Source organism: Vitis riparia, chromosome 1 (genome assembly GCF_004353265.1).
Source record: "Vitis riparia cultivar Riparia Gloire de Montpellier isolate 1030 chromosome 1, EGFV_Vit.rip_1.0, whole genome shotgun sequence".
In the NCBI taxonomy this organism is placed as follows: Eukaryota; Viridiplantae; Streptophyta; class Magnoliopsida; order Vitales; family Vitaceae; genus Vitis; species Vitis riparia.
Genome location: NC_048431.1, coordinates 1,808,781 through 1,833,723, shown reverse-complemented (window position 1 = coordinate 1,833,723; position 24,943 = coordinate 1,808,781). Strand labels below are relative to the sequence as shown.

General features: G+C 31.3%; 4 protein-coding genes across 5 annotated transcripts; 1 reads left to right on the top strand and 3 right to left on the bottom strand.

Annotated features, from left to right (window-relative positions):
* Nucleotides 1–2,542: 2,542 nt before the first annotated feature.
* Nucleotides 2,543–5,142, bottom strand: LOC117911300 (60S ribosomal protein L44-like). The gene is made up of 4 exons (XM_034825620.1): nucleotides 4,997–5,142; nucleotides 3,611–3,790; nucleotides 3,389–3,463; nucleotides 2,543–2,979 (listed from the first exon to the last, which is right to left on the bottom strand). The coding sequence occupies exons 1-4, from the start codon at nucleotides 4,997–4,999 to the stop codon at nucleotides 2,920–2,922; spliced, it is 318 nt and encodes a 105-aa protein (XP_034681511.1). The 5' UTR covers nucleotides 5,000–5,142; the 3' UTR covers nucleotides 2,543–2,919.
* A 2,175-nt stretch (nucleotides 5,143–7,317) lies between these two features.
* On the bottom strand, nucleotides 7,318–8,600 carry LOC117911108. Its single transcript, XM_034825313.1, has 2 exons — nucleotides 8,190–8,600; nucleotides 7,318–8,019 (listed from the first exon to the last, which is right to left on the bottom strand). Exons 1-2 carry the CDS (start codon nucleotides 8,514–8,516, stop codon nucleotides 7,489–7,491), a joined length of 858 nt encoding a protein of 285 aa, XP_034681204.1. The 5' UTR covers nucleotides 8,517–8,600; the 3' UTR covers nucleotides 7,318–7,488.
* Nucleotides 8,601–16,692: 8,092 nt separating this feature from the next.
* LOC117916863 (uncharacterized protein YpgQ) lies at nucleotides 16,693–21,194 on the top strand. Of its 2 annotated transcripts, none has more exons than XM_034833073.1 (8): nucleotides 16,693–16,883; nucleotides 18,880–18,910; nucleotides 19,094–19,112; nucleotides 19,669–19,766; nucleotides 19,981–20,079; nucleotides 20,361–20,533; nucleotides 20,695–20,786; nucleotides 20,909–21,194. In XM_034833073.1, exons 1-7 carry the CDS (start codon nucleotides 16,719–16,721, stop codon nucleotides 20,779–20,781), a joined length of 672 nt encoding a protein of 223 aa, XP_034688964.1. In that variant the 5' UTR covers nucleotides 16,693–16,718; the 3' UTR covers nucleotides 20,782–20,786; nucleotides 20,909–21,194. The 2 variants fall into 2 exon arrangements, with proteins under 2 accessions (XP_034688964.1, XP_034688955.1); XM_034833064.1 differs by having other exon boundaries at nucleotides 16,694–16,883; nucleotides 20,922–21,194.
* Nucleotides 21,195–21,322: 128 nt separating this feature from the next.
* LOC117916855 (cytochrome P450 86B1) lies at nucleotides 21,323–24,332 on the bottom strand. Its single transcript, XM_034833052.1, has 2 exons — nucleotides 22,573–24,332; nucleotides 21,323–21,947 (listed from the first exon to the last, which is right to left on the bottom strand). The coding sequence occupies exons 1-2, from the start codon at nucleotides 23,839–23,841 to the stop codon at nucleotides 21,543–21,545; spliced, it is 1,674 nt and encodes a 557-aa protein (XP_034688943.1). The 5' UTR covers nucleotides 23,842–24,332; the 3' UTR covers nucleotides 21,323–21,542.
* Nucleotides 24,333–24,943: the final 611 nt, after the last annotated feature.

Genomic DNA, 24,943 nt, shown 5'->3' with positions numbered 1-24,943 from the left:
ATTTTTTTTTACAAAATCTATTTAAAAATTTAAGAAATTTAAGAAATTTAAAAAAAAAATCAGTATTTATATTGAAGAGATTTAGAATTAAAAATTATTTATTCAACTTTTTTTTCTTATTTTTTCCTTATTATTTTCTTTCCCATAAATTTTCTTTACACTTTCCATGACTTAGATAAAGTTCAAATTTTTAGGGATAAGATTTGTATTAATTAGACTAAAGAATAAATACAAATAATTATTTTCTCAACACCATAATACAACTGGCATTGCAAAAATATTGATTTTAGATTTGATTTTGAGACAACTAGCGTAGGGGAGTGTTGGAGTTGGATTTTGGTGTTTAACTAGACTGACTTGATCTGACCCAATAGATGGGAGAAATAAGAGAAGTTTTTGAGAGTTGTAAAATTGCTTAAAAATTATCACCATTAAATAACTAAATTCTCATTCCGGGAGATCTCTCTCCTTAAAACTTTTTCTCTCTACATGAAAACTAAACTCTTGGTCCCTAAAACCAGAAAGTGAAGAATATGTTTTCTTTTTTCTCTTCAAACAACATAAAGAATACATTTTTGTCTTTGATGAAAAAGCCAAAGTCTCTTCTCTTGAAGGTTTTTTTTTTTTTTTGTTTTCTCAATGAAAACGAGAGTAAAAACTATTGTGTTGTAAAATAAATAAAAAAGATGGTTATTGTATTGATAGTTTCATTTATGACTTAAGACGAGAAAATTCGTTAGTGAAAAAGTCAATTGGGATTGTTAGACATTTCAGAAAGCAACTCAAAAGCCTTATTTTTCATGAAGGAGAACTATGCTGCTTTTTCAATTTATTAATATAAAGTTCTTTCACATAAAATATTAAAAAGAGAGAAAAATATATATTTAAGAATAAAAGTAATTTAAAAGATAAAGGATATTTCCTAAAATGTTGAAAAATAGAAAATAAAACAAAATTAATTTCAAATATTATTTTAGAAGTCCTCTGGTTAATATTCGGAATAAAACAAAGGAAATTACTTAATATGTTACAAAAGATATACACGTATCTAGTGTCCATTTGGACAAGGAAACTGCTGCATATGTTACAAAAAAATATATATATACTTAGTATAAATTTGGAAATACTTCCTGTTTTCCATTATTAAAATTAGAAATTTCTCTATAAATGATGTCAACTTGTATTAAAGTACAAAGCAGCTTAACGACAATCTTAACTTGCACTAACCTTGACATCTTGGAGAAGAAATCCATCCAACTTGTGATAGTTGACCTTGATATATCGGAAAAGAAACCCGTTCAACTTAAAGATTGAGAACGGGTTGAGCAATCAAACTTGTGACGAGTCTAACTCACAATAACCTTGACATATTGGGAAAGAAACCCATTCAATTTATGAGTTGAGAAATCTGTACTTGTGATGTATTCAAAATATTTAAATTGTGTTTGGTTCCCAGAAAATATTAAAAAAAAAAAATACAAAGAAAAATGATTTTTTTATATTTGGTTATCATATGAAAAGTATAAAAGAAAACCAAATATAATTAAAATTTCATGTATGTTTAAATTATTTAATTTTTATATCGATGAGTCAAAATAAATAAAATTAGTTTGAAATAACAAATATAAATAATTTATCAACTTTCAATCTATTTTTTATTTTTCTTTACTTTTTATTTCCTTCTAGTTTTCTTTATATTTTATTTTCTTTGTATTTTCCCTCGGATTTTTTAAGTAAGAAGTCCCGCAGCAATTCTCAATGCCAAAGCTCAACGTGTATGATGGGGCGGGAGATCCTTTTGACCAGCTCATTCATTTCAGATGGGTAAAGGGTAATAAGTAATAACACTTGAAAGTGGTAATGATGCTTTGTTGTGTAAGGTATTTTCCATCCAACAAGATTTAGCCTTGTCATGAATCCATTGTTTTGTGGTCAGGTAAGTTAGACCCATTTGGACAACTCTCCTAGACCATTACACTTAGTGCCCTCAATGGAAATCAGTGGGCAAAGACACCCAATCCACATCATTGAAATACATTTTCTTGTTTTTTATTTTTAAAATTAGAAAGTCCTACATAAAAATAAAATTTTCCTTAGAAATAATTTTCAATAAAATTTGTAATAATAAAATATTTTATACCTCCTCGTTTTTTTTTAAAATAATTTTTAAAACCATTAGCTTTTTTCAATTTAAACCTCCAAAAGTTATAAGATATATAAAGTGGCTATCATTTTTCTATCTTAAAAACATAAAATGGAAAAAACATGGGCCAATTAACAGTGAAATCCACCCATGACTTGTGAGTTGTGGCATGGCTTTACCAGTAGAGTTCCTAGTCTCAAAATTTTCTTTTGCATTTTGATGAAAACTGAAATAAAAGAATATGAGATTTGGTTTCTTACCAACTCCAAGACCCAACAAAACAAACTGCTACAAGACACTAATCATGACTCAAGCCAAGTTGTTAGATGTTAATTAATATATATACCACCTCCATGGAGGTTTGGAGGTTTGACAGGATTAGAGGGAAACCTTGGATCATGACATCAAATCTCTTTCATTCCAACGTGGATTCCATTTACCCCACCAATGGAATGGATACATTTCATCCATTGATCTTACAAAACGCCATACAAGAATTACCAATTATATGGGATTTGCAGCAAATGTAAAACCAACTAATAATGGAAAGGCTCCCAACAACTCTCCAGTTGGAAACCCACCTAATCTTCAGGATAAGTTCAAGCTAGATCACTCTTTGATAAGACTAATCCTAATCAGACAAATTTGATGGCAGCATAAAACTACAAAAATCTATAAATCAAAGTTTGTTTGTATTTCTTGCTGAAAACAAATAGAAAAGCTCAAAAGCATAACAAAAATGGAAGATGGACCTTGCAATTGCCTGGTTTTGCAATCTAAAATAGAGAAGTGCCCTTCCCCTTCTTATCGCCACCGATCTCAAAGTGCTTGCACCTCTGCAAAATCCAATGACAGAAGCTGAGGTTTATTTGGAAACAGTTATTAAAAACAGTTTTCAAAATTTGCTAACTTAAAAATTACATTTGACAAATTTTTTACTGAAAATGGTTTTAAAAATTTGTTCTGAAAACATATTACATTTTAGAACAAATATGATGTTTTCAGGTGTTTAATTTTAGAGTATTATGAGAACAATTGAAGATATGAGAAATATTTTGAAAACTTTTCCATAGTTCGTAAGTACACAAGAAAACTATTTTTCACACATAAGTTCCCAAACAAAACTTTATTTCTAAACATAACTGAGAATGGTTTTTGAAAAGATTGCCAAACAAGTCCTAGGTGTTCACTAGGAATGAGGAGGGACCAAGAAAACAAATAAGCGATTTAAGTTTGAGATATGACCTTGATTGGGTGCTGGGATACGTGTTTGCAGCCCTGGCATTGCAACCTCAGCACTATCTTCTTGGTGGTTTTTGCCTGATTAGGTGATTAGGTGAAAAGCAATCAAAGGTTATGAAAATTTGGCATATAAAAATATAAATAGCAATCTCTGAGAAAAGTATCACACAACTTAAAAAAAGGGTTAAAATTTCCAAGGAAATAAGGATATAGATGGATTGTTACCTTTTTGTGGAAGACGGGTTTGGTCTGTCCTCCATAGCCTGACTGTTTCCGATCATACCGGCGTTTCCCCTGGGCTGCAAGGCTATCTTTTCCTTTCTTGTACTGTGTCACCTTGTGCAAGGTGTGTTTTCCGCATTCTTTGCTTTTGCAGTAAGTCTTCTTGGTCTTTGGAACATTTACCTGCCAAAGCCAGAGAATGATTCATATTCAAACAAAGTAATTACGAAAAAGAATTGCAAAAAAAATCTAATAATGCCAATGTTTAATATTTCTTTACTTGAAACTGGGGTGGAGCTTCAAGTGATGTTTGATTTCAAAACAGGAAAACTTGGCTGAAATTTTTGAGGGATAGTCTGAACTTGGTGATGTAATTCAAAACTGTACAAATATTCTTGGAAGTGTTTGCATTACAAGATTTGTGGATCATCAACAAATAAAAACATAAGCACCAAACACACTACCCATAAGATTAAGATAAGTTTAACATGTCCACTTGTCACTACTGTCCTGAATTTGAAATTGGTAGGCAATTTCAGATAATTTCAATATTCAAACATATTTTCTCTGATTGCCCTCCTCCTCCAACTGCCGATGAATTCCTCCCGGGACAGAATTAAGTATCTAACTTTTTTAAAAAGTTTTTTAAAGAACCGCAAGTGGGTCTTCAGTAGACATCACCATGCTACCTAATTGATTTTTAACAAGGTATCACCTGACATAACTGAGATACACATTGCTATATTCTATACTCTTCATTCTAATCCTGAATTTGTAGTTTTGTGATTCATCCACCTCACCATCGGCTTACCTTAACCAAAAGAAAATTCTGAACTTGTGTCACAACCACACAATGCTCAACTCTATCATTCTCAACATAGTTATGCATAATCTCAGGAGTAACTTGTGTTGTTTCATACTGGAAATGAGTTTGTACACTATCCATAGGCATTATATATATGAGCCAAATCTTCAGCTTCTTTCCTATTTTTTGATTTTTTTGATAGGAGGATGGAAAGAAAATCAACAGGAGCGCCATGAGGAATAAGGACTAGGAATCAAACAACAAATCAAAGAAAGACACGCACAACTGTATTCATTTCTTTTCCATTTTGGACTGTCTCTTCCCTGCATTTTCTAAACGAAAAGACAAGGTTCCCATCAGATTCCAAGCTCAGATAATCCACTAGTTTTGAAGAGATAGGACCAAATGGAAATTGAATATGCAGATTAACAAGCACTACTAACCAATCAAAAAAGGCCCAAATTTAGTCCCCGTTTGGTTTATGAAACAATATGGGGAAAACGAACAAATTTCCAAACGCTCTCTTACCAAACAACGCTAGCAGGAGATTCAAAAGAAGATTAATTAGATGATATTTTTCTTACCATGGTGACCGAAAATTCCCGGGAAAAATTGGGGTTTTTTTTTTTTTTTTTTTCTGAGAGCTCCTCTCTGTTGCCGCCTGCAGGAACCTCCGGGCTAGGGTTAGGGTTTTGCGATCTCCGCTCCTATCCTCTAGTTCGACTCCCCTGCCTCCTTCTTAATTTTGCCACGTCATATAGATTAGAAAAAAATGAATTATCTACTTTATGAGAAATAATAATCAATAATAATTCAAAATAATTGCCCGAAGAAACAGCCCGAATGATTTGAATGAATTCACGACGCTTCGTAACGTAGAAGAAAACTTTTTTATTTTTTTTGAAAACACATTTTATTAAGAAGAATGAAAATTGTTTTAAAAAAATGAAATATATAAATTATTATTTAGTGTTTTTGAATTTTTCTTTTTGAAATCTTTAATTATTTATTAAAATATTATAATATCCTTATAATTAATCAATTAAAATAAAATAATTTTTAATATAGAAATATATCATTTATAATAATTTATGATTAAAAAATTAAATAAAATATTTATATAATACTTTTAAGATAATATTTTATTTCAAAAATATAAATGAGATCATGATTTATTCATATTAATATTTTATATTTATAACATTTATATTCTACGTGACCTTTTAAGTTTTAGTAAAACCTAATATTTATTACTTGATAGTTTAAATTAATTTTAAATTAAATTATTAATTTATAACTTATTACTTGATTTTTATTTTAAATATTCAGTTTGATAAAATTAACTTAAATTAATTTTTAAAATTAGGGAAAAGGAAGGTTGTGGCATAGTAAAATAAATCGTAAAAATAATTAGAATAGACATAATGAAAATGTAAAATAATGATGTAAAATTTAAAATAAGTTAATTTATTTATTTATTATTTTAAATTATTTATTATTTTTAAGTTATATCATTAAATTGTTTTACAAAATATACTTAATTTACTTAATGACATAAATTAAATTATGAAATCATTTTAAATTACTAAATTGATTTACCAAACACCTACTTATTACATTATAAGAAATTATAATTTATGATCTAAACAAATCAATGTTTAATAAAACATGAAAAATAAATTTTAAAACCACTTTAAAAAAAAGCAATTTTTTTTCAAAAATATATTTTAACAAATAAATATTAATTTTTACCTCATACCCTCTAATAATTTTTTTTTAATGAAATAATTCAAAACAATTTCTTAACCTTCAAGAAGTCCTAACCCACTTCTTTTTTTAATATCCTTTGAAGGCTATGTCCGAAAATGTCAAACGCACACGGCATACCAAACCATTTTTATAATGCGAGTGTTTTTTCCAATAAATAATTCTAAATAATTTATCGGTAATTGAACCAGTAAAACTTCCTTTTATAAATTAGAAATTAATTTAAAATAAACTTAGTCCACCGAATCTTCTAAACTATTGGATTATGGCGGCTTTGCGAAACCCTTATCTAGATTAAGCATGGAGTGCTTGTCAATACCAATTATAATTGACTTTGTTGTTTCTTTCTTCCAAGTTGGAAAGTTGAAAGTTAGAAACAGAATATTTCTATTAATTATTAATTTGAAATAAAACAAAAAAAGAGTAATTGGATGATAAAAGATCAGCTCCCAGTGAGTGCATGGCACTAACAAATGATAAATGGAGCCATCATTATTATGTAGTTTGAATTAGTGCACTACCCATACATTTAAAAATAAATAATATATACAAATAAATATGAATAATATTATTTTATTTTTTAAATAAAAAATATAAATAATAATAAGACATATAAAACACTGAGGTGGAATGCCGTTCTTAAAACTGGGATTGGATCATCAAAATACGATGATATCAAATATTATGAAAACCCGGTCCAAGATAAACAACAATCATTGGGAGTATAAATATTTTACCTGTTCGATCTCATCACAAATATATAAAACTATGGTCTATGATTTTTTTTAAAATTTGGTACCACCAAATCCATTGTGGAAAATATACAGTCGTCGTGTGATGTTTTGATATCAGTCTATCAGAGATTAGTTTTAGCGTAAAAAGATTTTCTTCTGTTTTTTTGTGTTTTTTTTAAGTTGTTATAAAATTAAGTAAACATGAGAACAAATAAAAAAGACAAAAATATTTTGGTTTTTTTCCTTGGGTCAAAATGGGCCCCAGACAACCAAAACTGACCGCAGTGTCCATGGGCCATGAGCTGACCCCGGAGTCCATGTCAATGTTCACCTCTCCCACGTGCCTTCCATGTGACAACCCCAACTACCATTTAAAGCAGAGCAAAAAAAAGCAGAGAAACTACTTAAAGTTCAAGAACAACGACCCCTTTTTGACATATAGAGACATATTTTTATAACAAATTTACACAGGATGCCATTGTCCACAAAACGGGAATGCCTAGTCTCAACCACCGGCTCAATCTAGTGCAGATAGACACACCACACTAGCGTGCACATGGGACTGCCATTCCTGTTCACAACAAAATTCCAATCGGAGTGCGGTGGTTTCTCTCAAGAAATCCCTCGAAAATCACTTTCTTCTTGACTTCTTCAGAATTCGAACTTCTATCGTCAAAATCTGAATTTACGCTTTCGTTCGATTTCGAACCCGATCTCAGATAAGGAACGAAATAGAACCATGCAGAAGTAAAGAGAATTGCGAATAGTCTTCCACAGATCACCATCATTGCCAATGTCACCATTATGATCGTCATTGCAATGACGGAGTCAGCTTTCCCGGCGAGTTTTCCATCTCTTGGAGAATTTTCAAACCGCAAAGCCGGTTGTTTTTGGCGTCTTCGAGCTGGAAATGAATCTGAACGTGCCATCGGTGCTGCCGGAGAGGTGGTCGCCGACACGTTTTCCGGCGAACTGGGTTGGCTGAGTCTTGACCTTTTGGATTCTAGTTTTCTCTTTTTGTGACACGTGGCGCCCTTAGAAGAATCCAAACGATCTAAGTGTTTCCGATTTTCGGGGGTGATGCTTTGAGCTGTTCCGTACCTTGTCTGAATAAAAAAAAAGTTTCAGTGATGCTAAATTGCGCCTGGGGTGTAGTAGTCAGCATATAGAAACCGAAGCTCTCAGCTCTGCAACTGCTAGCTCAAATTTGTTAAAACACGGCTAGGGTGTATAAATTCTAGTTTTCCGCAAGAGGATAGGGAATGAATTCACTTACCTTGGCAGTTTTCTCCAACACCACCTGAGTTCCATGGCAGGCGCCCGAATTTTGACTCGTCGAACGGAGGTTCTCCGGCTTTTCCGGCTTTTCCGGCCGAATTTCATCGTCCCGGTTCTCCTTTTCCGGCACGGAAGCGTCCACCGGCACAGTTTTGGCGGCAGATTTCTTGACTCGGAACCTCGAACAAGAAAAACCAAAACGGCTCTCTTTCCGGTTATCGGATCGGGGATCCTCGCAGGACTTTTTGATGGGGAATTTCCCGCAAAATCGGGAAAAGGTGGGAAAACATGAGGTTTTACGGGTGGGTTTAGGGATTTGGGCCATGGAATAGCGAAGGAGGTGGAGTCAGCATGGAGGGTTTTGAAGAGTGAGGAGGGCTTGGCGTTTGAATAGGTGTGTATGAATTCACAGTTTTTAGTAAGAATGATAAAAAATTGATTGTAAAATAACCGATAAATATGTATTTTAAACTAAACTTTTCTAATTAATTTCTTCTACAGGTGTAGTTGGTTGGAAGGATTGACTTGGACTCGTAGCCTCAATCTTGTCTTCCAAACACGCCTTTACCTGTTAATTCTTTTCTTCTTACAACGTCAATAATAGTAATAATAATAATAATAATAATAATTCTAATTAATTTTTGTTGGTTGGAAGGATTGACTTGGACTCGTTGCCTCAATCTGTCTTCCAACACGCCTTTACCTGTTAATTCTTTTCTTCTTGCTTTAATACTAAAAAAAAAACACCAATAATAATAATAATAAATAAATAAATAGCTTTTCCTTAAAATGTCTTAACAATATTAAAACATCATCATGAAGAACACAATATATTGAATGTTTAAGAAAAATAGTTGTATTAGTTTTAAAAATTACTATTATTTTCTTATTTTAAAAACAAAAAACAAAAAATATATTTCACTGCAAAGTATTTTTGAATAATAACTAACTAAAGGATCAAATTTAAAATAATTTATTATTATTATATAATAAATTAATAAAAAATACTATCAGATATATATATTTTTTTTCATATTCAAATATCAATTGAATTCCTTTAAAAGCATTACTAAAAAAAAAAAAACCCTAATAACAATCATTCTATATCATACTTAAAAATGTAAATAAATATGTATTTATTAAAGCTGTGTTTGGCTCCTCATGAAATTTAAAGAAAATACAAAGAAAGAAAATAGAGTAGAAAAGTAAATAAAAAATAAAAAAATAAATTTAAAATTAATTAATTAATTATATATATATTTTAAACCGATTCACTTATTTTTCCTCTTTTTAAAGGAAATATTAAATAATTTTAAAAAGTATAAATTTTAATAATATTTCATATTCTTTTGTATTTTTTTTATAATGAAATTAAATATAAAAAAATCATTTTTCTTATATATTTTTCTTTATTTAGGTTATGTTTGGTTAAAAAATAATAATAAAAAAACGACTTTCTTATGTTTAATTTCATTGTAAAAAAATATTAAAAAATAAAATATAAATAAAAGTTTTCAAAGATTTATATATATTTAAATTATTTAATATTTATATAATAAAATAAATAAATAAATTTTTTTATTTCCTTCTATTTTTCTTTTATATTTGTTTTTCTCATATTTTTTCTCAAATTTTTCGAAAACCAAACATTGCCTTAATATTTTCTAAGAACCAAATATAACATAAATGTTTTTTTTTTTTTCAATTTTATGATATTAATATGATGATTTTCTGGTCAACAACATGTAATTTCTCATGAAAAATAAAATAAAATGTAAATATAAGATGGTGATGGCAGGAACAAATATTACACGGCTTCTACGTGAATACCATGTCTACTTTGCCGTGATTCACATGGACCCAAATCCAATTATCCAATTTTATAACCACCAGATAATAATAATAATAAAATTTTAAAAATATTTTCTTTTAATTCCTATATATGTATTTTTTTTTTTTTATATGCTCAAATGAAACTGCCTAGACTGTCCGATTTATTATTAAATTATTTTGATATATTTAATATTATTTTCTCTTTCTCTCATTTTCCCAACCAACAACCAAGAGTGTGCAAATTTAATTCTACGTTCATATTGATGGGTGTAGTCGATTTATTGGTGGGGATTGTTATGCAATTAATGTAGTGTATGTATAACCCGGAGGCCTTTATGGTGCCACGTGGTTAGAGGTATATTAACGAGTGGCTTTCTAGTAATCTCCGTAATTTTTATGTATTTATTTTTTCTGAATCTTACGTCATCAACCCAACTATATATATAAATATATTTTTATCCTTTTTTTTTATTAAAAAGAAAAATTTTAGAATATGTTAACACTATATTTAGCTGCGGAAATTAGAAAATAAAAAATGTTAAAAAAATAATTTTTTTATATCCAATTTCATCATAAAAAAAATATGAAAAAAAATCAAATATAATTAAAATTAGTTAAAAATTTATGAAAGTTAAAATTATTTAATTTTTATATAATAAAATAAAATAAATTGGAAGAAGCTTATAAAAATAGTCTATTGAATTTAAATCTATTATTTTATTTTTCTTCATTTTTCTTTTCTTCCATTTTCCTATTTATTTTCTTTTCTTTATATTTTTGGTCAAATTATGAACGGTTTTTAAAAATTATTATTTGATTTTTGTAGTATAAAAGTCTGTTTTAAAACCAAAAACGTTTTTAATTTATTTTTCATATTTTTAAATATGTTTTAAAAATAATTTTTATATTTAGTATTTTATTTTTAATCATTTTACATGTTTATATAATTATTTATTAAAATATCTCTTAAAAAATAAATGAAAACAATATAATACAACTAAATGATATTATTTGAAGATGTTTTATTTTTTATTCTTAAGAATATAAAATATAAAATAGTTTTTTATTGTGAAATGTGTTTTATTTATTTATTTATTTTGTTATGGAGAACAAAAACCGTTATAAAAAACAATTTCAAATATGAACTTAATTATTTTTTAAAATAAATTTAGTTTGAAAACTCAAATATGAAAAACAGTATTCTCAACTTATTTTTCTTAAAAGTTTTATATATTTATACAAAAAATATCAAAATATTTTTCATATTTTCAAATGTTATTAAAAACATTATATCAAGCATCAAAAATTTAATTTCAAAATAATTTTTTTATCATAAGTTTGTTAAACATATTCTAGTCATAATATCTTTTCAAAATACAGGTGAATCACATTTTACTTTGGAGGTTTATCCAAATATTGTGGTGGATGGGACTTGGGAGGCTTGTTTTATTAGGCAAAGAAACAGTAACATCTCGGCCCGGCAACAAATATCAAAGTTTGAAAGGGAAAATAAAAAGAACAAGTGGTGTGAATTGGTCCGTGATCATTGAAGAGAGACTAGTGTGAACAAGAAATGTGAAAAACGATATGATTTTGTACTACAGCGATTTTGCGATTCTGCGAATGACCGACTTATGAGCAGATTCATGGATTTCGTGCCTCAACATCTTAAATGAAGGCTATGTTTGGTTACCGAAAAGTACAAAGAAAAGAAAAAAAAATGCTAAGAAAAATAATTTTCTCATATTTGGTTATCATATGAAAAATATCAAAGAAAATCAAATATAATTAAAACCAATTAAAAACTTATGTATTTTTAAATTATTTAATCTTTATATTGATGAGTTAAAATAAATAAAATGAGTTTGAAGTAACAAGAAAAATAATTTATCAACTTTTAATCTATTTTTTTATTTTCATTCACTTTTTATTTTCTTCTACTGTTCCATTGTATTTTATTTCCCTCGCATTTTTCGGGAACCAAACATAGCTGAAATAAAATTTGGAAATTTTTGGAGACGGCAGTTTTCAAGTAGGAGTAATATTGATGGTATGATTGATAATGACACCATTGAAATTTTATACCGGATTTTAGGTTTGAGATTGTTTGGTATACAAATTTTATTTCATTAAATATCCATCAAGAAAGAAGTTTTATATATCATATATTAGATCCCCGAATGACAATGATGGAGGTTTTTTCGCCTCCCATCTGTAATAGTACGGGTTTAAATTTAAATAAATGAGTTTAATTTATATATAAAATTAATTTTATTTTATTTTTCTATTTTTAATATATAAATGATAATAAAAAAATAAAATAAGTTATAAAAATTATAATAATTTAATTATTTATAAAATATATTTATTGTAGTGTAATTTAAAAAATTAAAAAAATTTAAAAAAAATCAAAAGAAAGTTAAATGAGGCGGATATGGGAATTTATCTAACGATTTGTACCTAATCATGTAGATATTGTCTACTCCGAGCGTAAAATGCTCTTACAAGAGGTCAAACAAAGCCTCACATAGGGGTTGAAGATCAATTATAATACCATTTGTAACCACCCACATCTAACTGTGTAGATTTATCAACACTGAACCTAAAAAGACCCTCATGACTTTAAAATGCGTCTACATAGTTTATATTTATAGAGTTATAAAGTTTCTCTCATATCTTATGTGAGATATCACAAGTTCTTATACTCATGTCGTTCCATTTAGTTTTTTTAATGAGATAGGGATGATAATTATTTTGAATATACTGAACAGGTTTAGGATGGAGGTGACCCATCTCGAATCCGCCCCGTTGTTATCCATACTCTTAAATATGTAAATATATTTTAAAATGACATGATTTAATAAACTAAAAAACCGATAATACTTATATAAGATGAGTCAATCATTACAAGATTAGTGGTTAGATGTAAACTAAAATTTATATTTTATAATGTTTTTAGTGATATATTATATAATTATTTTTTTTTAAATGGCTAAAATTTAATTAAAATATTTTTGATAATTTTAAAATTATTTTAAAAATACATGTTGATTATTAAAAAATCACTCTTTCAAGTGTTGCAAAGTGATTCTAACCTTATAGATCATTCTCAAGTAAGTTATAGAAAAACCACTTACAAGATATCCCAGATGTAAAAAACCATAGATCACATTTTCTAAATCAATCCATTAAATGTACAATTGTACAAAGACTATAAACAATTTTATTTTATTTGGATGTAAAAAAATAGTTTTCTCAATTTATTTTTCATGAAAATTTTACATATTTATATACAATGTCAAAAATGTCAAAATATTTTTCATATTTTTAATTATTATTAAAAAAAATTATATTAAAAAACAAAAGCATTAAAATTTTAATTTTAAAAATATTTTTTTATCATAAGTGTGAGACCTTGCATTCATCCGGGCATAAATCCATTTTTGGTCCGATATCAAATAGACAAAGGACTATTAGGCAATGTCTATATTCATTGTACAAGTAATAAATGTTCTGAATCGTTACATCATGAATAATTATAAACATAAATATTTGATTTTAAATCCAGATGCCAATTATTGACATTTAAAGTATTAAAAAGACACATGAAATATTACAACTCTATTGTAAAAAAAGATCATCAAACATTATAAGAAAAACTCCCTAAATAAAGTTATTATCCGTCTCTTTTAAAAATTAACTTAAGTTTTAGAGGGGTCTATCCAAAAATACCGTCTGACACACCTTGTTGTAGGTATGCTCACTGTTCACTCAAAGAAAGATAGTATAAAATGACATTATTGGCCGTGTACTAACAATAAATTTGTCAAAGCGTATTCTATTAATTAAAAAAATATTTTTCAAATAATTTCTAAACATGTCATAACTTTTTTCAAAATACACGTGAATCGTATTTTACTAAGAAGTTTTATCCAAATATCCTGTGGACAGGAGGCTTGATTTATTAGTCAAAGAAACAGTGACATCTCCTCCTAACAACAAATATTAACGATTGTAAGGGCAAATAAAAAAAGCAAGTGGTGTGAATTGACGCATGATAATTGAAGAGATATTAATGTGAACAAGAAATGTGAAAAACGATACGATTTTGTACTAAGGATGGAGACCAATTGGGATTCTGCGAATGACCTACTAATGAGCAAATTCATGGATTCTCTTTCATGCCCGACCAACCTAAATGAATAATTTTGGAAATTTTTGGAGATGGTGGTTTTCAAATAGGAGTAATATTGATGGTATGATTGATAATGACATCATTGAAAATTTATGCTATGGAATTTAGGTTTGAGATTGTTTGGTATACAAATCTTTTTCACGAATAGTATATATCAAATGAGAAAAAAAGTTAGTTATTAGATATAAACTAGAATTTATGTATTATTCTTTTACATCCACGATGTAACACTTCATATTTCTTAATGGAATACCTAAACCTTGTATCGAGAGTATTGGATCAATCAACCTGATATTTATGTCTAGATAACTCAAGTATAGTATTGAACGGTCCAAGGGTTATAATGTTAGGGTTGGGAGATGGTTATTGAATCTTGTGCATTTTTTCAAGTTAGAAAATGAGATTTTATATCAAACCTTTATTCGATGTAGTTTTCTTATATGCTATTTTACCAAAAAGTCTAATGAAAATATAAAAAACAAATTTAAAAAACCAAAATATTGAAACAATATTTGATTAATGTCCTGTAAGGGGTGTTTGAATGTTGTGTGGATGTTTGAGCATCCATTTGAAAAGAATTAAAACGCTACTTTCTATCGTGACGTTTGAGCATTCACATGCATTTTACACAAAATGATGTATCGTATGTAACAATAAAACAAAATTGATGGCTCAATCTAATAGATAGATAGAACATTTAATTAGTAATATTAAGAGAAAACTCATTACTACAATTTGAACATGCCCAATATATATATATATATAAATAAGTTTTTTCCTTTAAATTCTTCAATGGATGAATATAGTGATATGTCACATATATTAAATGTTGGCAGATCGGAGGGTTGATTGCATCTATCAACTCCTCTTGTGTTCGAATGTCGTGAACGCTTAGGTGAATGCTTTGTAAGGTTAAGGTATGTACGTTTCTTGGCAACAATTGTTTTTTAAAGAGTTGATAGCACTTGAGATTTTACAAGTGGTATTAGAGTCGATGTCATGGGTTTAAACCTTAGGGGTGTCGTTGGAGAGGAGATTGTTGGCAGATCAGAGGATTTGCTACGTCCATCAATTTTTTTTTTTAAAGAGTTGGTAGCGTTTGAAGTCCTACATTAAATAGATCATTTAAAAGATTAAGGGTATTTTTATTTTAATTTGAATGCACTTTTGGTTTTTTATTTCTACTTTTATAAAAAGTATTTTAAAGGTAATGAAATAAAGTTTCTATATATTTTAAAATTTTTAAACTTAGAAGGAAAAATAAAATAAAAGTATAAAAAATATGTTGATTTTCAAAATTTTGTGAACAAATTAGGGAATAACAAATAATACCTACCTTCACTTATATTCTATTCTATTTAGTATTACATGATTATCAAACATATTTATGATTATTTTTTTAAGGAATAGAACTAAAATTTTAGAAAAAAAAAATACAATTAAAAACAATTTAAAATTTCTATTTTTTAAAAAATAACAACAATGAGAGTATGTTCAAACCATACCTAACTTAATTGAATGTTAAAAAAAAAATTAAAAAAATTTAGGATTAATTTAATAGTAGAATCATGATAGCATTCCCATATCTCCCATGAGGTCATTGTATACCTAAGACATGTAAAATTATAATGTAGGTTGCAATATTTAACATGTAATATTAAAGAAAATAAACATGAAAATTATAAAATAGTGCTACATTCATTGAATTGCTTTGTCAAAATTTCAACCTCTATAAAATATAAATACTACTAATTGATTTTCTTATTAGAATGATGGTGAGGCTTATGTATAATATTCTTAATTTATAAAAAATGATCAATAATTTCCAAAAATCAAATGTACAAATCCATTGGATTTGTAAGTCCTTGTTCGAAAATAGAAAGTTTGGGTAAAAATGGTATTTTTTTTTTTAAGCTAAGTAATGTTAAATTCGATGAATGTTTGAAACACGTGGATGTTTGTTCGTGGTATTTTTATTTTTATTTTTTTAGTTCTAAATTTAAATTAAAGCAACAACGTTTAAATATAGTTCATAATTTGACCTAAAATTGTAAATTATAATTATTATTAATTTTTTTTTGTACTTTCAAAGTATTATTTTAATTTAATTTTAAGATGAAAAATAAAAATTTTAAGATAAAAAATAAAAATTTTAGGTAGGTGATTGTTTTGATAATAAGTTTGAAATGGTTTATGACTTTTTGAGCATGGAGGTCATGTTGCCTCCAAACTCAAAAATTAGGAGGTTAGGGATACCGATTTTATACACGTGGAGTTTTTCTTCAAGGTATTAGCCATATGGATCCGACGGCAATCTACCGAATCAACGCAATCCAATATGGCGCCCTCACAGCCGCAGGATCATATGACTTCCAGAGATGTCAACGTTTGTTACATGAAATTACAGTACCGACAGGATAAGATGGCTACAGGCGAACAAGAGAGATCATATAAATTAGAGAAAGAGAGAGAGAGAGAGAGGGATAGGGACTGGGAGCGATGGAGAGAAGAGAGGTAGTGAGAAAAGCAGAGCAGCTAGTGGAAGCGGCGATGAAAGGGAACGACGCATCGCACGACGCAGCTCACGTGTTTAGGGTTAGAGATATGGCGCTCTCTCTCGCCCTTGAAGAAGGTCTCTCTTCTTCCTCCGATTCAATGGAGATCGTAAGTTCATTTTCTCAGTCTTTTTCTCCATGTTCTCCAGCTGTTTGGTTACTGAGAAAATTGAGTTTGTTGACACCATCACTACCACACACTGAAATTTCGTTTTTCATGTAAAATTTAATTGGAGTTTGCGGAAGAGTAAATTGATTGCTATTTGCTAGGTTTAATTATTGCTCGAAGTTTCAAATTCGTCGGATGGATTTAGATAGCATTTGTTGTCAATGATTTTACTGGAGTTGTTTGCATGCCACTGGCTAGATCGAACTTAAGTCCTATTCCAATTTGCATGCTTGAATTCTGGTGAATTCGTGGATGTGAAATAACTGTTGAGAGTTGTTATAAGCTGTGTACATTAACTAAAAACAATGAAATTCATGTTTTTTCCTGAACAAGTCGTCTGTTTTCCGCTAAATTGTTGTGGAACTGTGAATGTGAAATGTTAAATTATGACTCGAAATTTATTAGTCCATGCAGCGGTTGGACTCATTGCCTTAAGTGGTGTTGTTTGCATTTAAGTCTTAAAATTCGAATTTGTATGTTGGAAAAGTTTTCGTTTGGATTTTTGTGGATTTGGAAATGACATCTTAGAGTTGTTACAAATTGATCACATTAACATAGACGTTCGCAACAGTTTTTTTTTTTGTTTTTGTTCTTGCTGTAAAATTAAACTGGATTCCACTAAATTGATGTGGAACTGTAAATCAATTTCTATTTTGTAATGTTAAATTATCCAAATTTGAAATTTATCAGATGTATTTCTGTAGCATTTGGATTCCCTAATGTAACTGGAAATTTCTGTATTTGAATCTTGAAATTCAAATTTGCATGTTTGAAAAGAACTATAAAGGGCAGATTTGGTCCTGGTGACCGTGTGGTTTGCAATAATGGATCAAAGTCATTGTAAGTTGATCTTAGTAACACAACTACTGCCAAACACTGAAAATTTACACTGTAAAAATCATCTGGAGTCTACTAAGTTGTTGTGAAACACTGAATGTGAGTTCTATTTGTTATGCCGGATTATCAGATCAAAGTTAATATGAATGAATGTATGTATCATTTGTAACAAGTGATTTAAATGGAGTTGCTTGCATTTAAGTCCTTGAATCAAATTGGCATGTTTGGAAGAAGTTTAACAAGGCTGATTTGGTTTTGGCCAATTCATGGATATGCATAACAGCTTGGAGTTGTTGTAAATTGAGTCCATTCACATAAACAGTGCCGAGCCTTGAAATTTATATTCTTTCCCTATAAATTTCAACTAGTGCGTACTAAATCCTTGCAGAACACTAAATGTGATTTCTATTTGTTATGTTAAATTATCAAAGATATTTCGCTAATTTTAGGTAGCATATGGATTCACATTTTTGACCAGAGTATTTTGCAATAAGCCCTTGAATTAGTATTTGTGTGTTTGAAAAACTTCTGTTTGAATTTGGTGAATTTTTGGATATGCAGTAAAGGGTGAGAATCCATTCAGATATCAGTACTGAACTGAAATTTCCTTTTTGGCCCTAAAGTCCAACTGGAGTCTACTAAATCGTTGTCAACCAGTTAACTAATTTGGTGTTTGTTATTTTAAATTATCAGATTGATGTGTCAAATTTGTCAAATGAATATATGTTGGGTTTGGATTCACTTGACGGAGTTCTTTGCATTTAATTCATGCAATTCAAATCTGCATATTTAGAAAAAGGTTACCTAGTTGGATTTGGTTTTGGTAAATTTGTGGATTTGTAATGGCAAACTATAGTTGTTTAAAGTTGAGTTCATCGACATAATATCTCTATCAAACAATGAAAATTTCATTTCATTTGAAAACTGAATTGGAGTGTATTGACTTATCGGAGATCTCTGAATGTGATTGCTATGTCTTACATTATAGATGTTCAGTTTTATAACACTTTAATTCGCTGAATTGAGTGGGAAATGAAAAAATGTTGATAACTTTATTATTTTGGATCTTTCTAAAGCTATTGCTTGTTTCTTTTTCCAGGTTGAGCTTGCTGCACTTCTCCATGACATAGGTAATCCCTTGGTGAACTCGCATCTATTGGGGTTACGTTCAATTAATTTTGATTTTTGGGAGCTGAATTTGCTTGGATCTTATTTCTGTATGATTTATTTTTTATTAGACTTATTTCTGTGTGATTTCATATTCTCTGCTTTTAAATGCTGATTCATGTTACTTATTGGACGCTCAATTTCAGGAGACTACAAATATGTCAGGTCGGTATTCCTCTTGCTTAATAGTGTAAAGTTTCTCTCATTGCTTTAAAATGTCTTGGGAGTTGGGACATTGCTATAAAATCCACTCTTGTTATTATTTCTATTTGTTTCTTTAAAAAATATTGAAATGAGTGGTACATTATGCTTCTTTTAGTTGCTTTTATTTTCCTCCCATTTTTGAGGTATTAGTATGGAGTTTCCTCATCATTTGATTAACAATGATAAATTGAAGCCCGAGGGAATGCATTGTATTGCAATGCTTGGACATATGTGTTTGTATGTTTGCTCTTTCCATGAGATATTTTCTGACAAATGAGTTTATAAATGAAGATACCATGTGCAACATCTAAGCATGCTCACATCAGTGTCAGTCTATTCCTAGGTCCAGGTTTTGGGAAATTTTCAATTCAACACCTCATACTGGTCTCAAAATATGACACCCTTATTCATGTTCTTAAACCATAAGTTCTGTAGCGTATAATGGATTGTTATCTTTCTTCTTTAGAACAAACAAAGAAGAAAATTTTGTATTTTGTTCGACTTTTTTGACTTGTAGAGATCCATCTGAGGAGAAAATTGTTGAGAACTTTCTTGAGGAGGAAGGCATAGAGGAGAGCAAGAGGATGAAAATATTAAGCATCATAAAGGCAATGGGTAAGTCTCTCCTGGAAGGCTTTTGTTTGCGACCCTATGATAGTTTTCTGATTTCATTTCAGACTTTCAGACAAGTATTGCAATGTATAAGTGTGATGCCTCAACAATTTTGGCGATGCAGACTCTAAAAAGTCTGCTTGCCTACAGCCATTTACACCTTCTGGAAATGGCCTTTTACAAACTAGTTATAACTTACGTACAATTCAAATTTCAGGTTTCAAAGAGGAACTTGCAGGGTTTGCTAATGGTGAATATCCTCCAGAGTTTGGGGTTGTACAAGATGCTGATCGCCTTGATGCAATTGGTGCAATTGGTAAGTTTTGAATTTTACGAGTGCTTTAATTTGATAGTCATTTGACCTATCTAAAGCTAAAACTTGATAGTGGATAAAACATTAGGATTGTGATTGTAGATGTGTCATGCAATGTCAGTTTTGGGAAAGATACTTTCTCCAGTAGCAACTACTGCAGAGAGCCTTTATGTTTTCCCCTTTAGAGGTCACTTTCATTCAACTTCCCAGAATACTGTTACTATATATTGCTTTAATGGAGGGGAACAGAGTTTGCATTTCCTCAAGTTGTCCTGTTATTTCAGGAATAGCCCGTTGCTTTACTTTTGGTGGAAGTAGAAAAAGAGTGCTTCATGATCCTGCCATTAAGCCGCGGTCAGATTTATCCAAGGAACAATACATGAAGAAAGAAGAGCAGACAACAGTGAATCATTTCCATGAGAAGCTTCTCAAGCTTAAGGATTTAATGAAAACTAAGGTAAATACCTGAAGCCTGAAACGGACCATTATCAGCTTTCGGCACATGCATTCATGCAAATTTGTTGGTGCATTGACTTTGTGCCTGCATAATACATGTTTATAAGAGATGGCTCTTTTATTTATAATTTTTTTTTGGTTATATCTGGTGTTTGAGTTCAGGCTGGGCAGAGGAGAGCAGAGAAGAGGCACAATTTCATGGAGGAATTCTTGAAGGAGTTTTATGAAGAGTGGGATGGAAGAGCTTGAATAAGGTAATTTTTTTTCCTTTTATCTTGTAACTTTTTTACCAAAATAAAAAGGGAAAGGAAAAAAAACCCTTACGATCTTATTAGTTTAAAAGAATTTGTGCAACAAAGTTCTAATTTCTCAGCAGTGTTGAAATGCAGATCCTTCAACCACCTAGTTACTACCCCACTTGAGGCTGCTGCCTATTGCTCTCCTTCTGTTTGAGTAGAGAAATGTATTATTTACAAACTACATCCCTACCTGTGGTAAACAAAATGTACCTTTTCTTGGGGGTTTCCCACAAGATTGATCAACTGCTGCAACACAAAACATAGATATATACTCCATGTATTTTCTTGTTGTACTTGCATTAATTGCTTGTTATTTTCCATGTTTAGTGGTTCGTGTTATACACTTATACTTTTTTTTTTTTCCCCTTTTTCTTATTTTAAATTTTTGAAAATGTATCATTAATTAGCACCAGACGATTATTCTATGGACGATAACTTATAGAAAAATAACAAGAATTGTAAATTAAAATCATTAATCATCAATCAATGAATTATACAACAAACATCAGATCCATTATTAAAATGCAGCTTACAAAACATACCCAAATGTAATCATGTAAGTCCCTCTTCATCTTTCCCCCCCCTCCTATTATTTTGCTTTAAATAGTGCATTGCAAATGGTATAGTGAAAAAAAGAAAAAGAAAAAAAAAAGATAAAAGAAAAAAAGATAAAATGCAACCAATGTAACAACACACATTATTCTTAAGCACTTAGTTTCTGATTTTCAGGTACTTCTGGAGCTCAGACTCATGGCGCCGGATCAGATTCACCTTCAACCCATGCTTCATGTACATTGTCAATGCAAGCTTCGGCTCAACTGGATGATTTTCCACCACCTTGACATGGTAACGGTATATTATAGACGCAGCAGCGAATTTCATCTGATAGTAAGCAAAATCTTTCCCTAGGCAAAGCCGAGGGCCGCCATTGAAGGCGGTGAACTTGTAGGCTGACTCGCTCATGAACCGGCCGTCTCGGAGCCACCTCTCGGGCTTGAACTCCCTGCAATCCTTTCCCCATATCCCCTCCATTCTTCCCATGGCATAAATGGCATACACCACTTTGGTTCCTTTCTTTAACACAGTCCCATCTGGAAATACATCGTCTTCAATCACCTATACATTACATCAAAAAAATTATTAATTAGAATCCGCATCAACCCCCACCCCCACCAAAAAAAGAGAGTCTTCCAATGGAATTTGATCAAGACAAGACAAAACCACCGTTGAGTTAGTTGCGACGTCTTTAAGGCCCTATAAGCGCACAAAGCTGACTCTTCAACCAAGAATTTAGGAGGGTACCCTAACAATAATGTCAAAATTTGAGTCTTCCAATGGAATTTATGACCGGTGTTTCCAGGTGAAAAAGCTGATACTTCACTTTTATCTAGGCGCCACTAATAATCTTCTTGACTTTACAGCAAGTTTTATACACTTCCTAGGCAAGCCCAGATGGAGTCAAGGATTTGACCAAAGTGTATTAGACTTTCTTATTGTTAGAAGATTGTTATGTGTCATGTTCAACTACCCATACAGGACTGTGTTCTCGGTAAAGGCTTACTTTAATCTATTAATCATTTATAACCCTATGGTCCAGAAGAGGAGAGTGGAATTAAAAATCATATTAAGGACATGATGAACAGATATTGTTGAGTTTATAAACTATTATATAGCATTAAAAATTAATTGTTAAGGACCAAAAATCCCTCAAAATTAAATGATTTTAATTTTGTTGGCTTACCTCTTTGTGATCCACAGGCACTGATGGATACAACCTGAGTGCCTCTGATAGAGCAGCTTGCAGATACTCCATTTTCTTCACCTCCTCAGCCTTGAATATCAAACCATCTCCCTCTTCTTCACCTTTCCTTTCACCCACCATCCTGCATATCTCCGCCATGATCCTCTCCTCCACCGCCGGATTCCGATCAAGGAGCCAGAAAAACCAACTCAGCGCCACCGAGGAAGTGTCTCTTCCGGCAAGTATGAAGTTCACGCATATATCCCTCAAAAACTTGTCCGAAAATGGCTGTCCGTTTTCATCCTTCAACCCCATGAAGATTGTCAACAGATCGGACCTCTGGTTCTTGTCGTCACACTGTAACGAAAGCTCCTTCTTCCTTGTTGTGATCACTTCATTTGCAAATTTATCGACCCCCATTATCGATATCTTGAGGTTCTTCTCCGTGCCTATGTTGAGGTGCCTCATGGCCTTCCATATGCATGTGGGTGTAACGAAGCGAAGAACCGTGGCTTCTGTGGCGTCCTCGAATGCTCGAGCAAATGGGATTTCCGGTAGGCCTAGGCGGAGACACCCGGGGTCGACGCCAAATGCTATCATGCAGACATTGTCGAAGGTGAGCCTCAAGAGCACGTCTTGGAGGTCGATAGAGGCTGAGTTTTTGACCGAATCTTCAAGCACTGGGAGGAGTCTGGAGTGCACCAGCACCAGCAGCGACTCAATGGTGAGTTTTCGGAACTTCGCCGAGTGGAACTCAATGCTTGCCGTCTTCCTCTGGCGCTGCCAGGTCTCATCGTCGGCGCTAAATATGCCGTCCCCGAGCAGGTCTCTGACCGTGTTTCTAAAGTAGGCTCCTTTGGGGAAGTTAGAGAATTTACCCTTGAGGAGATGCTCTATGTTGCGAGGATCCGAAGTGACCACACAGTTGAGGCTGCTAAACCAAGGACCCTTAAACACAAACGTCCCATTCTGACGGCAAAGAACGCCGGAAATCCATTCATACATGTTGGTCCGGAGACCCCCAACAAGAGAAGGCAACATCCCAAGAAAAGGCCAAACCGGCAGGCCATGGCGCTTCCTTTGCCTTAGGGAGTGTATAGCCACAAACACAATGAGAGCCACAAGAACCTCCAACACTTGGATCTCAGGCAACAAGAGGAGTCGCCGGGAAACGAAGTTCCGGGCGATGCCATGAGAGGGAAGAGGGGTGAAGTTGCTGCTAGGGTTGATCATGTTGGAATGAAGGCGATGAGTAGTGGTCAAGTGCATGCTACAGGTAGTTGTGGGGAGTGTTGGTCATGAGTTATAAGAGGGGGTGGCGCATGAGTTTCTTGGCGTGCATGGCTTTATCCAGCAGTTTTTATTTGGTGAGCAGAACGCAGGGCTACTTTTTATGTGAGTAACTGAAAATAGAAAGAACTTTCTTGGATTAGGGGTTTTGGCCTTATATTTCTTCACACTTTTGTCGGTTTCTGTTTAGAGGGCAAATGAGAATGTTGGGCTCGTCTGCTTGTCTGCTTGACTCTGAAATATGAAGTTTCTAAAATGGGTTTGGAGGATAGGAAGTGGGTGCAGGCTGATAACCTAAGATCCAACAATTTCTAGATTCTTCCTGGAGTCAACTTGGCATTTTAGAAAGTGTAAAGGTGTGGTGTGGTGACCAACAGACCACTTATATTGAGATGTAAGTAACTATTTGTATATGGTTTGGGCCACCCAATTGTCGATTTCGTCCAATGTTTTGCAAATGAAAGCCGCTTTTTTTTGACTCTTTATAACCTTACATATGTTTTCCTAGTCTTCTTTTCTTACAAGGCATGTGTGAGATTAGCCGTTGCAATTAATATATGATTATAATAAATTGATCATGTTAAAACGGAGCCTCTCTTGGTCAAGCCATCAGATTAATGGTGGAGGTTAACTCTATAATTTTACCCTGAAGATTTATTATAAATAATCATCTTCAAATTACAGATCTATGATTTTTCTGAACTGTATTTTTAATAATCAACTGATCCAAGAAAGGTCTTTAACAATAGACACCTCATTCAAGATCGTCACTTGTAGAAATTCTGACAATCACAGAAAATGTCAATTTTCTCTCGGCTAAAATTGAAGTGCACATTTGTCCCTTGATTTTTGTCCCCTTTCCCAGTAAAACCCAACTTTTCCCCCTTAGAAACTTCCGTAATAGAACCAAAACAAAAAGCAAGCTAAAAGATATATAATTTATTAGAAAACGAAATTGGCCCTTGTTTGATGGGTTAGGTTAGTCAACCTTAAACACAGAAATTGCCATTGGGGACGGAAGGTTCCATGAAAAACATTCATACTACCAACCCTCTAACCCTCTCCTTTGTCATGCATCTCG